The sequence below is a fragment of the Myxocyprinus asiaticus genome, chromosome 44 (genome assembly GCF_019703515.2).
Source record: "Myxocyprinus asiaticus isolate MX2 ecotype Aquarium Trade chromosome 44, UBuf_Myxa_2, whole genome shotgun sequence".
Taxonomy (NCBI): Eukaryota; Metazoa; Chordata; class Actinopteri; order Cypriniformes; family Catostomidae; genus Myxocyprinus; species Myxocyprinus asiaticus.
The window spans coordinates 31,130,351-31,147,363 of NC_059387.1; the positions used below are offsets into that span (position 1 = coordinate 31,130,351).

The 17,013-nt window shown below is 36.9% G+C and overlaps 1 protein-coding gene across 2 annotated transcripts in view; it reads right to left on the reverse strand.

The window, feature by feature from the left end:
• Positions 1-17,013, reverse strand: part of agap3 (ArfGAP with GTPase domain, ankyrin repeat and PH domain 3) — a 224,973-nt gene that overhangs the window by 76,023 nt on the left and 131,937 nt on the right. For both annotated transcript variants that reach the window (XM_051686602.1, XM_051686601.1), the window contains exons 9-11: positions 14,259-14,342; positions 6,670-6,774; positions 2,976-3,147 (exon numbers count right to left, since the gene is read on the reverse strand). In XM_051686602.1, coding sequence (XP_051542562.1) covers positions 2,976-3,147; positions 6,670-6,774; positions 14,259-14,342 — 361 coding nt within the window. The remainder of the gene's footprint in view (positions 1-2,975; positions 3,148-6,669; positions 6,775-14,258; positions 14,343-17,013) is intronic.

Consider the following 17,013-nt stretch of genomic DNA (forward strand, 5'->3'; position numbering starts at 1 on the left):
CACTACTCTCTCTTTCTTTCTCTCTCTCTCAGACTTTTTTTTTCTCATCCTCAACCCCCCACCCTCCACACACCCCCAACCCCCCCTCCCAATCCCACACACCCCCCAGAGTGCCTAATGGTCTTTAGATCAGGGGGAAGTGTATGAATTACAGACTAAAGGAAAAGACAGGGCTCAGTTAGACCGCTATGTATGAAAAATTACCCCTTTGTTCCGTCGCATCAATTGCATGCCTAATGAAATCAAAATCAGATTGCATAATCAAGTGTACGTCCTCCACTCAGCGGAGACCCACTGCGAATTGTAGCCTTTTCCCTCTTGAGTGGAAATTAACACAATTTTACTCTAATACGGCACAGAGTATAAAAAGGGAACAAGAAAAGCAGGCCTTGTCAAATACACTACGGTGTAATTTTTTGCTAAACTGAAGGTCAATTGGCATATCTCAAAAATAACACTGATAAAACCGATCTAAGACCTTAAATGTGTGTCTTAAATGTGTGAAAACACAGTGTCAATGGTTTACGTATATACAGTATAAATGCTTAAACTTAAAAATGAAATTGTTCGATTTAGCTCCAAAAAGTGGTTTAGAAAGAACTTGAAGTCAACATGAAACGACATTCACAACTCATTTTACTTGCATAATATTTACAAATTTGAATTCCGGGGATTTAAAAAAAAGGCGGACAAGACTTTAGTCATCGCAAAATTATCCATAAGACTCCAGTGTTTAAATCCACATCTTCAGAAGGGATATAATAGGTGTTGGTGAGAAACTGGTGGTTTTTACTCTAAATCTCCACTTTAACTTTCAGATGGTAAAGGGAAACTAAACAGGCATCACATGTGACTTTCAGATGTAAAAGTGAAAGTGGAGATTTAGAGTAAAAAGGACTTAAATCTTGATCTGTTTCTCATCCACACCTATTATATCGCTTCTGAAGATACAGATTAAACCACTGAAGTCTTATGGATTACTTTTATGTTTTCTTTATGTGATTTTTGGAGCTACAAATGTCTGATCACCATTCACCTGCATTGTATACAGAGCTGAGATATTCTAAAAATCTTAATTTGTGTTCAGCAGAAGACAGAAAGTCATACACATCTGGGATGGCATGAGGGTGAGTAAATGATGAGAGAATTTTCATTTTTGGGTGAACTTTCCATTTAACTAATGCTAACTTACATAACAGGGGCCTGGGGCAATGTTTGATCTCTTTACCCAGAAATCTCTATTTTGCTTGAATAATGCTGGGTCCAGATGTTGCGACTATTTCAGGTCCAAATTCCCTCAAATTCTCCTCTTTTCAACCTTACCTTCACCCTTTTCTCTGCAGTCAACTGAAGGTTAATTAGTTACCAACAGGAAAGCAACCTCAAAGTTGGCTTGTGGCTTTTGTGGTTCGAGAAGCAACACAGTTCATTTATCCCAGCAACAATGACAAATGTTCCTTATGTCTCTAAAACCTCCTCCCACATGACTTTGGACATGGGCCAGAAAACTGCAATTCCCACAAGCCCTTGCTGACCTGTCTTTAATTGTGCAAAAGCAATTAGCCTAGGCTAAGTGATTCTGAGGCCCTGCTCGGTTATGTTTCCATTGCAGTCAAGCCAGCTTGCAGAGCCCCTGGAGAAAGTTGCTCCTGTTTTTTATTAATTACACTTGATCTCAGCTCCCTAAATCCAATTACACCTTCCCAAACCTCTACTCTTGCTCTCTTAATCTCTTTCAAGTGAAAGCGGAGTAAATCGGCACTTGCTAGCTAAAAATAAACTGATATATAGTCAAAACAGAAATGCACAAACTAAAATAAATTTTTTGTATGGATATCAATGACGGCTCAGTAACATAGGTGCTGACCTTTAATCAGTGATTATGTTCTTGCCCCACAGCTATGAGATATTTTTAAAGAGGAATCAACTTGAAGTGAATTAGACAGTGTGCTTTGGATTAGAAATGGCTATGTTTATGTAATGCTAGTTTGTGGCCTACAATACAAACAAGCAATATAGAGATGTACATTTTTGCCTTGGTTGCACAAGTGGGTAATTACAGATGCAACCTGGGTATATGTGCAAAAATGGGGGCAAAATGGGTAACTACTAACCCTAGTTACTCTCTTAATACACATTCCTGTATTTATTGAAAACAATTCATCAGTGCACGTTATTTAAAAGAAAACAACATTTGCCTTAATATTCTACTATTATTGTTCGCGAAAATAAATAAACTTGCTCCATCTCCGACAGCGTTTTCGTTTCGAAAACTCTTAAATCCCCTTACTGCGCATGAAAAGTGTTTTTTTTTTTTAAATCGCTGTTACATGTATGGTCTGAAACACAATTGTCCTCATGTTCTGTCATCTGACACCAATTCCGAGTAAACTTCCCGTCGCCTCTGAAGGAATGTAATGTGAAGGTTGTACAAAGTAACATTTATCTTTAACAATGATATCAATGTGGATATCAGGCACAACAGCGCTGCTACAACACGGGCCGCCATCTTGAATGTTTTGGGTTGAATGGATCTCATGACTGCGTCACATAACAACAAATACATCATCGTTTTCAGATATATCCGTTTTCCTAGTCCATATTACAAAACGAAAACGGCGTTTTCAAACTTATTCACTTGGGAGAACGTTTTCAAAAAGCTCAGTTTTCGCTGACAAATGCATTTTCAAACAAAAACGTATTAGTGTGGATGTGGCCTTAAAGAGACCACTTTTCTAGATCTAATCGATTCCCAATGGGTAAAATGAAGTCCCGTCCCATTTCCTTTTTGAATATCCCATTTCACTCAAAAACACAGCACATTATGAAAGTTAAATAGGTTGCGAATGCCGTTTCATGTTGACTTCAACTCTGTTACGTTGAGTATCTTCAGATTTAAAAAAATATAGATTTTTTTAATTGAATATTGAATTCTTCATTAGTAATATTGAGACTAATAAAGCTTTCACACTCACTTGTGGCCCCGATGCCAAGTTGCAAGGTACTGCGGTCCTTGGTCAGTCCGTTGGTTTTTGGACTGGCTGTTGGGGCAACTGTCGCCACTGCTCTGGGCGGCCTCTTCCCAGGCACCTTCACCGTTGTCCGCAACAGATCGATCTCTTTACCGTGGACGTTCTGCATGTAGTCCTGAAAAACAAAATATCACAATATGTAGTTCTAGATCTAATATGGGAAATCAGACCCACATTTGAACAGACTTTAGCCAGAGAAGACGGCATATTTAATTTGATGCGAATGAAAATGAGGTTCACAGTCCATTGAATATGCCATAACGTCTAAAAGACCTAGGTCAAGACCAACTTTCACAATCCACATTTCCCTGCTGAAAAAGATGGTTTGCTGGTCTTAGTAGGTTTAAGATAGTCTAGCTGGTCTCCCAGCCTGGTTGAGTTGACCCAACTGCCCAAAACCCCTCTAAAACCAGCAAACAGGGCATTACAAATAGATACACCTGTTCCACAAGCTATCTAAGGCCTCGTTTACACCTGGTATTAAGATGCGATTTGGGTGATCCGTTTGAAACAGGACAGTGCTAAAGACAGGTGTAAACAGAGTTCAAAATGTTTTAAATGTCTTAAACCACATTTGGAGGTGGTCAAAAATGCATGCAACCACATTGGGCTTGTAGTGTAAATGCTCATCTGTTCGAATGCATTCAAAAACAGAAGCGAAACGCCGCCTACTCGATCAACCGCTGCGCTACAACAAGAGTTTTAAACTTTGCTGGTTATGTGCGTTTTGAAAGGAAATAACCGATTCACAGTGCTTGATGTATGCCGCCACTGAATCAGAGACCCTGCCCTCGAAATCCAAACACAAGTGGTCAAAAGATATGCATATTACGACCAGGTGTAAACACAGATGTGTCTTAAACACATGTAAACAGGGCCTAACCTAACTAACTTTTCAGAAGTCCTGTAGCTTTAATAACATAAACATGCCAATGAAAAAACAGCTTTTGACAATCAAACAACCACAGAGTCCAGTCAATCGATTTCACCTGTTTCCACATTGCCTCAGATTAGCAAAATTAGCTTTAATGACACCAAGCAGCTTCGTTTCCATTTAAATCTGTCTATTCCATTTTCATGGGCATTTGCAAACGTGCAAATGGGTTAAGCCAAGGTGCAAATCACTCGGCTCAGCACAAAAGAGGCGAGTAGAGATTTTGGCCTCGTGAGTCTCCCACCAACTCCTCTTCACTTTTATTGCGCCCCATAAAGCACTAATTTCTTCAAAAGCCTCAGTACTAATTACCCAGTGAGCACTCTCATTCCATTTTATTGCTGGAATTAACAGCCAGTTTGAGGCGCAGAAAGCTATTAAGATGTGTGATTAAGCCATATTCAATTAGTTTCTACAAACAATTTAATTGATGTAGCAGACAGAATTAACAGAAGGGGATTGTGGGATAGCTTGGCTGGCTGCGGTGCAAAATTGAACTGCCTTTTTTCTCTCTCGCACACTTTAAGTCTCTTCGTGTTTCTCGCTGCGCTAAACGTGTGATCCACAGGTGTCCAAACCCAAGCGTCTGTAATGGTGGCAATTATGACACCCGTGGCAATGTGTGCCTATTACACACATCACCAACATGCACATTACATCACTAATAAACACACCGTTGATTTGAGAGACACAAGTTTGGTCAAGATATTAATTTTGGTCATATTCCGTGGAGACCACTTAGCATTTCGCATGTAACGTGTCTTGTATGGTCAAGGTATGCTGCGTTTTATCAAGTAGATCTTAATTAGGAAGCCCTTATTGATTACTAGCATGTTAAAACCGTTGTAAAAATGTGGGGGGAAAGACAGACATCTGAGAGATGCATATGCAAATGAGAAGAACTGAAAGAGGAAATGCCAAGGAACAAATGAGAGGGTTTTAAGAGGTACTATATTAAGGCCATGCAGGAGTTCTGACAGAGATAGATGATCCACGGGGATCGGTCTGCGGTATTCCTGTGGCGACTGCCGTAAGAAATGCTTGTTGCCGTAGCAACCGGCGAGCAGCTGACCTGTCCAGCACTCGTCTGTTTTGCTGGAAACCCAGAAAATGTCAAACTTCCCTGAAACTCACTTAAGCTCTGTTCCAAAAACCAAGTGAACCTCTTTAAGGAATATTCCGGGTTCAATACAAGTATAAGCTCAATCGATAGCATTTCTAGCATAATGCTAATTACCACAAAAAATTATTTCATGTCGTTCCTCCTTTTCTTTAAAAAATAAATAAAAAATGAAAATAAAATCGAGGTTACAGTGAGGCACTTACAATGGAAGTGAATGGGGGACAATTTTTTGGAGGGTTTAAAGGCAGAAATGTGAAGATTATAATTTTATAAAAGCACTTACATCAATTCTTCTGATAAACTTGTGTATTATTTGAGCTGTCAGGTTGTTTAAATCTTTGTTTTTTACGGTTGTGTTAGGGTTTTATGGTTTACAGCACGTAACGTCATGGCAACAAAGTTGTTAAAATTGGCTATAACTTTACAAAGAAAAGGTTAGTAAGCGATTTTATCACACTAACATTATGTTAACCCACATATTGTTTACTTCTTGTTGCTATACTTTTAACAGTGAGTATTTTAATGTTTATGAATTGGCCTCAAATAAGTGCCTCACTGTAACTCAGACTTTTGCTTTTTTTAAAGAAAGTTTATTAATCGGGGGCCTGGGTAGCTCAGTGAGTAAAGACACTGACTACCACCCCTGGAGTCACGAGTTCGAATCCAGGGCATGCTGAGTGACTCCAGCCAGGTCTCCTAAGCAACCAAATTGGCCCGGATGCTAGAGTCACATGGGGTAACCTGCTCGTGGTCGCTATAATGTGGTTCTCCCTCTTGGTGGGGCACCTGGTGAGTTGTGAGTGGTAACACGCTCAACAAGCCACGTGATAAGATGCGCAGATTGACGGTCTCAGATGCAGAGGCAACTGAGATTCGTCCTCCACCACCCAGATTGAGACGAGTCACTACGCCACCACAAGGACTTAGAGCGCATTGGGAATTGGGCATTCCAAATTGGGGAGAAAATGGGGAGAATATAAAAAATATATATATATTAAAAATAAAAAAATAAATAATGTTTATTAATCAAAAATACATCGAAATAAATTTTTGTGGTAATCAACATTATTCCACAAATGCTGTTGATTAAACTTAACTTGTAACACATTGATTTTTGCTATGTTTACACCTCTCACCAACACTGGAACGCAGTTTTCCGCTACCGAAAAATTGAGACTTTCCAAAATGCCCTCCAGTACCGTGTACTGTGGAAAACAATGACGTAGGTGGGCAAACTGAAAATTGAGTTTTCAAACGCATTTTTTTATTTTTATTAATTCTGCCTACCTTTTGGAACATCCTTTGCTTTATGTAAATTACCTTTTTTAAAGATTTATTCAAACCAGTTTGCGAAACAATTGTAAATCACTCAAATGTAAGGCTGAACTTTTATTTGGAAATAAAACTATGAGGAGGGTGACATGCTGAAAACATACAGTAAATAACAACATTTGACATTATCTTTATTCGATCAGGTAAAAATCACAGAATCAAACTGGAATGCATACATGTACACTAAATAATACTAAAAAATTTAAATCAGTGAATAAACTCAATAACAGGTGGGACAGGATACTCACATGCAAACTGGGGTGGTATGTGAGCAGGCCATTGTCACAAAGAGTGACATATTTCTTCTTCCACTCCTTATTTAGAGACTTTCCACTCCTTTTTAACAAAATTCCCTGTTCAAGACAGAAAACAATGCAAGCAGTGAGAGGAATTCAAAAAAACTTTGGTATAGTTTTGGTATATATACTGTAGTTTTGTATATTTAGTTTATATTTACAGTATATATATTTCACTAGATGAGATTTATTGATGAGGAATAAAAAAATGAGGAATAATCGGCAACTATCGGTATAGATTTTTGCCGATAACCGATAGTTTTAAAAAGCGACTATCGGCACCGATTATTCTCTAAAACCGTTATATCGGTCTACCTCTAGTATAAAGCATACTGGTTAAATGTACACTGAAAATATGTACACTAAATTTAAAAGCCATTGTTTATGTTCATATGTATTATTATACCATAAAAAGTACCATGGTAATGCCATAGTTGTTTGTACATTTACTAGGGTACTACCATGACATTCTTTGAAGTACCTTTGAGTACCATGTAAATACCAAACCATTCAGTACCATGCTATATATTAGAGTACCACGATTTTACAATATTTTATCATCACTGTAACACAGCACCGCTACAGTACCATTTAGTAAGTTCTAACCCTGAAAACATGGTATCATACAGTACAGTATTAACTTCTGAGATGTCAGTATATTGTACTCATATACACACACACGATCACACCCACACACAATGCCAGAGAGTACACATGAAATTATTTCACCTGAGAGAAGCCTTATGTATACATATTCATTCAGCTAAACAAGCTCACTTGAGCTTATTAACACCGAGTGTAAATTTTCACAGCAACAACTTAAAAACAAAACAGTGCATCCCTATGGAGCCTTTCACACTTAGCGCAAACATTTGCCCTGCGTCAAAGTAACATTAATTTAGCTGTGTAGGTCCTTTTTTTGTCTGCTGTGAATTGGTCTGGTGTTAAGTTTCAACAGTGATCTTCGTCAGTAATTCAGATCAGTTTGTTTTGTGACTCTTGGAGTGAACGAACCTTAGTCAGGGTAGATGCCATATTTAATGTTGCCTGAATGTACATCTCTATCCCTCACAGCCTAGTTTTCATCTATATACAAATGCAAATATGACACATATTTTTGGACTAAGTGTCATCAGCCTTTTAATTTATTTATTTAGCACAATTTTATAAAATGAGGGATAGCACAACACAAGCGGTCGTAAGCATCTGAAGCACTGCAATGTTTTATAGTTGGCCAACAGGTTTGCAAGATACCACAGAGACACAAGTGCAAACAGCAACCAGGTATAAATTTAGCTTCAGGAAGGAATTTAGAAAGTGCCTCATAAGCATGCATGCTCTTACAATTTTAATAATTAAAAAGCTGACAATGCTTGTGTTCATGTGAACGGCTTAAACAACATTCATTTATCGGGTGTAAATGGTTTGCGCAAAAAACAATCGACACAAATGTGGGCAAGTGTTGTGTGCATGCCTGTTAACGTTTTGACGTCAAAAGCAGATAATAATCCGATGATTTCAAATCTTGTGTAAATGCGGGTTTCTAACGTTGTCATTTTTTTTAATTAGCTGATTTTTAATAGCATTCAGCGTATTGCTGTGCATGTAAATGCGGCCATTGACGGTTATGAATCATGTCTTGAAGTGTTGGGGGGGACTTTGATCTTCAGGGGTAGGAGAGAGCAGAGGCTAAATCCAATTTGTGCCGAGACTCTGTGTGTATTCTTTAGCCTGTTGCGCCGGCGAACTCTCCCAGACCTTTGCAAGCACAAGGATTAGATCCTGTGATCCAGCGCTCTTCAAAAGCATCCAGCCTCCGTCCCGGCCCCTGCTCAAGGCCTCACCATCAATATCCTGCTGTTCTTTTAAAAACACACTCTCTGAGTGCTTATCCCCTTAAGTCCAGCCAGAACAAACACTGCCCAGCCAGGACCGGAAGTGCAGAGAGGTGTTTAGGGGTGGGCGGCAGGGAGTACAGGGGGGCTTGGATGGCCTGTTTTTGCTTAATTATGGGATTATAGAAGATTCCTGTGCTCTTTAACTGCTTCCTGTTGGGACTGAGGGAGTGGGGAGGCTCTGATGTGTTAACCAGCCAGCCCTAACCCGAAGGGGTCTAATCCACATGAAGAATACACGACTTGCTAAACATCAGATGCTGACCCGGGGTCAACTGGGTATCATGGTGTTTACCTGACAATCAAACCCTAATCCTCTCTTTGCCTTGATCTGATCTCTTCACTGATATTTTCTCTTAAATAAAGCCCGTTCGACTTAACCACTCCAGAATATACTATTTAAAACCTGTTCATGTCTGATGCCCCTTCAACAGAACAGTTATCGTCCCACGTTTATAAAAGAAAAGAAAAACAATACCGTTACAGCTCTTAATAAGCTTGGTTAATATTAATTTAAACATATACTAATACATTTTAAAATTAAATGTTGTATTTGTTAACATTAGTTAATGCACTATGAGCTAACATGAATTAACAATGAATAACTGTATTTTTATAAACTAACATTAAGATTAATAAATGCTGTACTACTACATTGTTTAATTGTTAGCGCATGATACTAATGCATTAGCTAATGTTAACAAATGGAACCTTATTGTAAAGTGTTACCCAGCATTTGCTCAAATGCTTCTATTTCCCCACAAAATGAAGCCGGGTTACATCTCGTTACGGTATTTGAAGTTCCATTCATTTAAAAGCTGGTAACAATTTGAAAAACAAACCTAGAATTATTACATAACTGTGCAGTTACATTTTAGAAAACTATTCAACACCTTAGAACATTTGTCAACCAATCAGAATCAAACATTCATCAATACTGTAGTATAAGCAAAAATAGTGATCACTAGCCTTCCATTATTCATTCAATAACACCCATGTTTCTTAAGTCCTATTGGCTTAGTAATCCAATAAAAACCTCTTTGGCAATGACATCAGTCAGTGCATGTACTGTACATGCATGTTTCTGTAATGTCTGTCTCGAACATTCATGGATGCATACACATGATCGGTTAAATCACACCCTACAGTGCTGAAACAGATCAATGCGAAAAGAACATCTTGAATCAATAATCAGAGATAGAATATGGGGTATGAGCTATTTGTACATAAACAAATCAATAAATGCATTCTGTATACTTTGTAACTCAGATATTATTCAATTTGTCATACTGTGTGTTGAGTTTGAGATCATCAAGATGTTGTGTTCAATATTTACACGCTACCAGAAAGTACCATGGTATTACCATGTTACATTGGACATGCTTTTTGTTTTTGCCTTGGATTACCAGATAAAAACCACTCATGAATTTGGTAATTATACAGTAAAGTAGCATGGTTTTACCATCTGGTACAATCACAGTACAGCCACAGTACTTTTTTTGTAAGGGACACGTTTTGGTTTGAAATCTCATTAAACATGTCCAAAATATTTTACCCCCAAAATGAAAATAATTCTATGATATTCCTTTATATTTTGATTAATGGAAAAGTTCACCCCAAAATTAAAATTCTCTCATCATTTACTCACCCTCATGCCATCCCAGATCGCCACCTCCTGGTCGGGGCTGGTCAAAAGTGAAGACTTGTAGTAAAAAAGGACTTGAATACTGATTTGTTTCTCACCCACACTTATCATATCGCTTCTGAAGATATGGATTTAACCACTGGAGTTGTATGGATTAATTTTATGCTGCCTTTATGTGCTTCAAAGTTCTGGCCACCATCTACTTGCATTGTATGGACCTACAGAACTGAAATATTCTTCTAAAATCTTCATTTGTGTTCTGCAGAAGAAAGTAAGTCATGCACATCTTGGATGGCATGAGGGTGAGTAAATGTTCATTCCTGGGTGAACTTTTATTTCAAATAAAATGATTTTTTCCCATATTATTACATATTACCATAATACAAAAATAAATAAATAAATAAATAAATAAAAATAAAAAATAAAAAAAACTAATTGTCCTTATTATAATTCGAATAAATAAATAAATGCAAAGTGTAAAGTTTTTATACATCATTGCAGTATCTATTATGATACCTTTAATTTATGCTGATTTAAATAAACTATCGTATTACAGGTTTTTTTCTTCTTCTTTTTTCTTTTTACCATATTACAGTATTAAGAAACGATAAAAAAATTACAATATATGAAAAGTAAAACATTTGTTCACATTACGGTAATGAGATTTGGGTGTAATTGTGCTCCATTGGCATGACAATAATGTCACAACCAAAACACTTAATCGCCTTAAAATAGGCTTCATTTTCTTCATGCAAAATTTCATGTTTGTTTTTATGATGAAATATGAACTGGTAGTGTTTTTTATGAGATTCTAATGTGGAACATGATTATTTACATTAGACTCCTTTTCACCAAAGCCTATAGCCTGTTTAACCAACATAAATATACACGTGTCCTATGTAATGCGCACACACACACACACCTGTCTTTTCCTCCATCTCCTAAACCTACAGACACACAGACACTGATCTCTGTCTTTCTGCAGCTCAAACCGACGTGTCTATCAACATCATAGCCAGTTTTGTGGTCAGTAGTGGAGAGGAGGTGAAAAGAAAGAGGAATCTTACTAGGATTAAACACAAAAGCCTTGTGTTGACAGTCACTGTGTCACTCCTGAGCTATCAGTGCTTTTGTTGCCCTTATTTACCATTTTTACTGACTGGGAGGGGTATGGGGGGTCCACAGTGTGTAATTTGCACAGTGGGAGGCAATTATACTCCCATGGCACTTTGATCTTCCTGACTGTGCATTTGACTGGCCGGGCAATCAGCTCCATTGAAAGGTATCCCACCATAGCCAGCATCCCCCCTCTCTTCCTTTCTCCCTCTGTGTCTCTACACTACAGACAAACAGATTACAGTGACTGCTCTTAAAGGGATAATCTTGAAAGCTAGAGTGTAATTGATGTACAATGGAGGTAAAGGAGGTTGACAGAGGATATAGACGTGTGATGTGCTAACTCTGAAAAGGGCAAGTCTTCCCTTTCAATGTAATGGTATGATCCATGTATACTTGATATACTTGGAGTTCAAAGAAAAACTTTTATCATTGGATTTAGAGCAGTTTACTTTAGATGTACAGTTTAACATAAAATTATTGTCTTGACTCATACAAATCATACCTACATTATATAATGGCTACATTGAATTATACGCTTCAAATCAAAAAAATTAATTTAGCCATAAACAACCCTTTTACACTATTTTTAACTTTATTCGCAAACTACTATTTGTAAACTATGCCTAAACTCCTTTTGAAAACTATTTGTAAATTGTTTACAACTATTTCTAAGCTATTTTATGTGTAAGCCACTATTTGTAAACTATTTCTAAGTTACTTTAATTACAAAACACTATTTTTTAACTATGTCAATACAGTTTAAACTACAACTACTTTTATAAACTGTTTTAAGCTACATTATTTGTAAAACACTGTATGTAAAATACTTTGAAATTCTTTTAAGCTACTTTATTTGTAAACTACTTTTATAAAAAAAAAAAAAGATTAAGCCACTTTATTTGCAAAACACTATTTTTAAACTCTGTCTAAACAGTTTAAACTACAACTACTTCTGTGTACTTTTTGTAAACTACTTCTAAGCCATTTTATTTGTAAACCACTATTTCAAAATTACTTCTGTAAACTATTTCTAAGATTACCATTTATAAACTATTTCTAAAGTCCTCACATTTTTGTAAACAATTGTTTTTTATTACTTTATATTTTTGTGAACAATTTGTAAACTATTGCATTAAACAATTATTAGGTCAGGGATTTCATGTTTTTCTTGTCATAGGGATGATGACTGCTCAATGTGATGGCGCTACTCTCTGGCAGGGGTTAAAGGCTAAGGTTAGAGTTAATTTGAAAATTAAATCAGAGGCTCAAAAAAAAGCACTCCAATGAACAACTCTACAAAAAAATATATAAATACACAACTACAGCATCAAGTTCTATGCCTAATTACCTAGATCAATCCTTTAAACCAACTATAGCTCTTTCTGACATTCAACAAGATATTGTGCCAAAAGTGTTCAACTTTGAACAATATATATATTATATATATTTACATATATACAAATATTTACATTATATACAAAGACAATTTGTTTCCCAAAAAGTTTCTGTACATTTCTACAAATTGAAATGTATTATTATTAAAACATTTTAAGGAATTAAAAATGGAATGAAATTAAACTCTAAAGTACATGCATTGATTCTTAGGCTAAATCATAATTAAAGAAATGGACACTCAATTTTACATTTTGAAATGTAAAGTGCGGCCAGTCGCAAACTTTCTTTTGGAAGGAAAAGGTTTTACACAATAGCTCTGCTTACAAAAAAATGCTTAATTCCTTTTTTATTTTACATGATCACTCATTTTCATTCAAGGAAATGCATCAATGCACAATTCCTCGACATAAATAACATCAAATTTTCATTTTAAATTACATCCAATATCTGCATTAAAAACTACCCCACTGTAACATGTTAACTTATGGATGTTAAACATGAAAAGAACAGAATAACAACTTTCTATTTATGATGTCGCAATTTATTCACACACACAAACACACACAAAACACACACGTTGGTGTGACTATCCTTATGAGGTCTCTCCATAGACATAATGATTTTTATACTGTACGAACTATAGATTCTGTCCCCTCACCATAACTCTACCCCTAAACCTAACCCTCACAAAAAAAACAAAAAAAAAAACAATGTTTAGTATGTTAAGCGATTTTAATTATGGGGAGAATAATACCCTTGTAATTACCAGTTTGTAACCTAAAAAAAATGTCCACGTTAACCACCCAAACCCACCCACCCACACCCACACCCACACCCACACCCACACCCACACACAGATCTGAGCCATTTCTGTTTTTTGCCAAATTATTGTGCTATTTAGTGTTTGAATATCTTTCCACATCCTGCATACCAACTGACATCACCACATCCAACAGGTTAGACAATACAATTGTATGTAACCCCAATAACATTGTGTTACACTGACATCTACTTGCTGTACAGAGGAACTGATTGAGAAAGCCTAAAACAGTTGGGTCTCAAACAATCAGGTTCAATTTGATCACAAAATCTAAAACTTCTTAAAGAGATAGAATTTTCATTTGGGGGGTGAACTATCATTTACTCACCATCATGTTGTTCCAAACCCGTATGACCTTCTTTCAAAAGGAGAAAGAGATGTTAGGCAGATTGTTAGCTTCAGTCATCGTTCACTGTCACTGATTGAAAAAAAAGATGCAATAAAAGTGAATGCTGACCGAAGCTAAGGTTCTGCTTAACATTTTGCACGGGAGAAAGAAAGTCATACAGGTTTGGAAAAGCATGAATTATGACCGAATTTTCATCTTTGGGCGCACTATCCCTATACACGTTCCTGACATTTCACTAATCCTTTTAAGCAGTGAACATTTTTGCCCTAAAGCAGTGTACTTACCTCATTAAATGAGAGTACAACTGAGGCCACGTACCTGTTTGATGGGTATGGCCCTTCCACTGCCTATACTGTCAGTTTTACTCTCAGTGCTCTTTGCCTGCTCACTGGCTTTCCGTGACTGCAAAGAAACAAGACGCTCAGTCAGTACGAGGAACAAACCATGAACATCCATGGAGGTGGGGGTATGTATGAGTTGTGCCTTACTCTAGAGTGTGTGCAGTGATGTGTGTGTTGGTATGTTGTGGGGGACAACACAAATTGCAAAACGGAAAATAAAAATTCTCGAGAGGCCCAAATAACGCGCAAGCAGAACAGTGCAAACATACAGCAGCACATTGAGCGTGCAGTATATATAGATAGAGCTATTCACACAAAATATACAACAGACCAGACAGACGCACAAAACAACAATGAATAATATCAAGTTCGACCAATAACAAAACACAACTAAACCCCCCAAGAGCTCTTTTTCAGATCTTTGGCGCCTCCCTGTGGCTTTACCAACCACAGAAGCATCAGCGCACACAATTCAAACAATTCAAAAACAATAAATATACAACTTCATAAACAAATGCAAGAAAGTTGAGACAAGTTAGAGGGGAAAATTGGAGAAATTATTACGCCATGTCTATTCGACAGCATCAGGCCTCCACCTGTTGAAACGAGCAAATCTGCTAAAAACTTGTGCAGAAGAAAATATGCAGATTAGGGTTAAATTTTCACACAAACACTTCAAACAAGCAAAAACAGCAGAAATTAATTTGTACATCTCAATTCTGGATTTTCAGACGTCTTTGCCTCAGAAAGAGGCTAGAAAATGCTGTCAGGGAACAAAAAAAATATTTGAGTTAACACATTTTCTCATAAAACTTCAACATTGAAACCAAAATTGAACCAAAAACACGCACAATACAACATGACTACGCACTCATACCTGACAAACAACGTCATGGTCTCATACAAAACAGGATGAAGCGCTCGCTCACATACCATCTACTCAAATAAACTAGGCTGGTGTATATTTTTCAACAGTTTATTTCGTTTTGATATATACAGACACCATACAAATCAAGTCACAGGTTTACGTGGAAATAGTCAACAGGCAGAGCCACACATTGAAGTTCCCACAAGAGAGAATTTGACTAAAGAGGCGTTGTTTCATAGATCTCATATATATATATATATATATATATATATATATATATATATATATATATATATATATATATATAGAATATACTTTCTATAGCATTGTAAATCAAATTCAATACAAGATATATGGCAGTCTATATTTGTCCATTATTGAATGATATAAAAAATAAAAATAAACAGTGTGCAATGCATGGAACAGTTTCATCTAACCACATTGTCATGAAATAAAAAATAAGCAAACAATAAAAAAAAAATAGTGGGTCACAAATAGATACTACATTCATACAAGTCAGTGCAACACGTCATTTCTTTATCGTTTCATGAATACGACACTTTCGATACGTCCCTACGCTTCTCTACGTTTATGAAGGCCTTCATAATGCATTTTCAAACTTGACACCAAACGCACACAAATGGCACTTGGACATCGCAGTCACACTGCTATCAACAAAACCATGCAGCTTTATATACGAGTCATAACATAATGTGATGTCTCACATGACATCATGTTAGTTCACAGTTAGTTTTGGTGGTCAGCATATCGGTCAACACAAGCAAAAGCTATGTCACCCGTACGGATTCACATCTTTTGGTTGAGGGATCCAACGCTATGCCGACTTATGCAGCATCGAGACCTAGACTAGCATCACATTTGAGTTTGACGTGGTTAACATAACTGCAGTCTTGTTAATAAAGGCGAAACTGAGACGTACTGTATACGAAGTTAACTAAGCACCATTTGTTGCATTCAGCGTCAAGTGTGACTATCTACAAACTGTCACCCACCTACGCTCAATTTCGTCTCAGACAGAACTCAAAACAAGGACAACCAAAAAAATCAAGAAATAAACAAAAATGAAAAACAGTATCTTGGCAAATCTCCTCCATGTGTTCACGATTACCACAAAAGACAGAGTAGTTCTGTCAGAGTTCATCCGAGTCCGTTAGGAGTTAAAAAGCATCCTGTGGTGTTTTTTATTACATTTTTGAATTTGGGGGGGGGTCACGGGCCGTAGTCGATGGCTATCGTCCAGGATTGTTCAGTTCAGGCCAAACATTTAGCGATTAAGTGACTGATTATGATTCAGTTCAATGTTTTCATGTAACGAAAGTTCGAAAACTTTCTTTTTCTGTCCAACCAATGTCCATATAAGAACGAAACCATGGCTGCCATGGGGGTGCAATTGTCCAAGAAAGCCATAGTGATACCTACGATGCAATGTGGGGGCAACTGGGGTAAAGAAGTGCCACCAACCGTCAAAGGGCTCATCTAACTGAGCAGAAGCTGGAAAGCCCTTTTAGTTGATGACAGGTTGGAAACAGAAGAACAAATCTGGAAATATCGACAAAAACAGTTCAACACTTTGGTCACGGTGCGTGGATAGAAGGTTGTAGAGAAAAAAAAGAAAAAAAAGACAACAAATTGACCATAGACCCCAAAAATTATAATACATCTAGATAAGAGGTGATGGTAGATATGATTGTAGGTATGTTAAATGATAATAGGATTTTTACAGGTGGAAGAAGTGATGATGTGTTGAGAAATAAAACATAAACCCTTTTCTGTCTTCCTGTGCTTTCATATAATGAAAAAAATGAACAGACGCCACATCAGACCAATGACAAAGATATCTGAA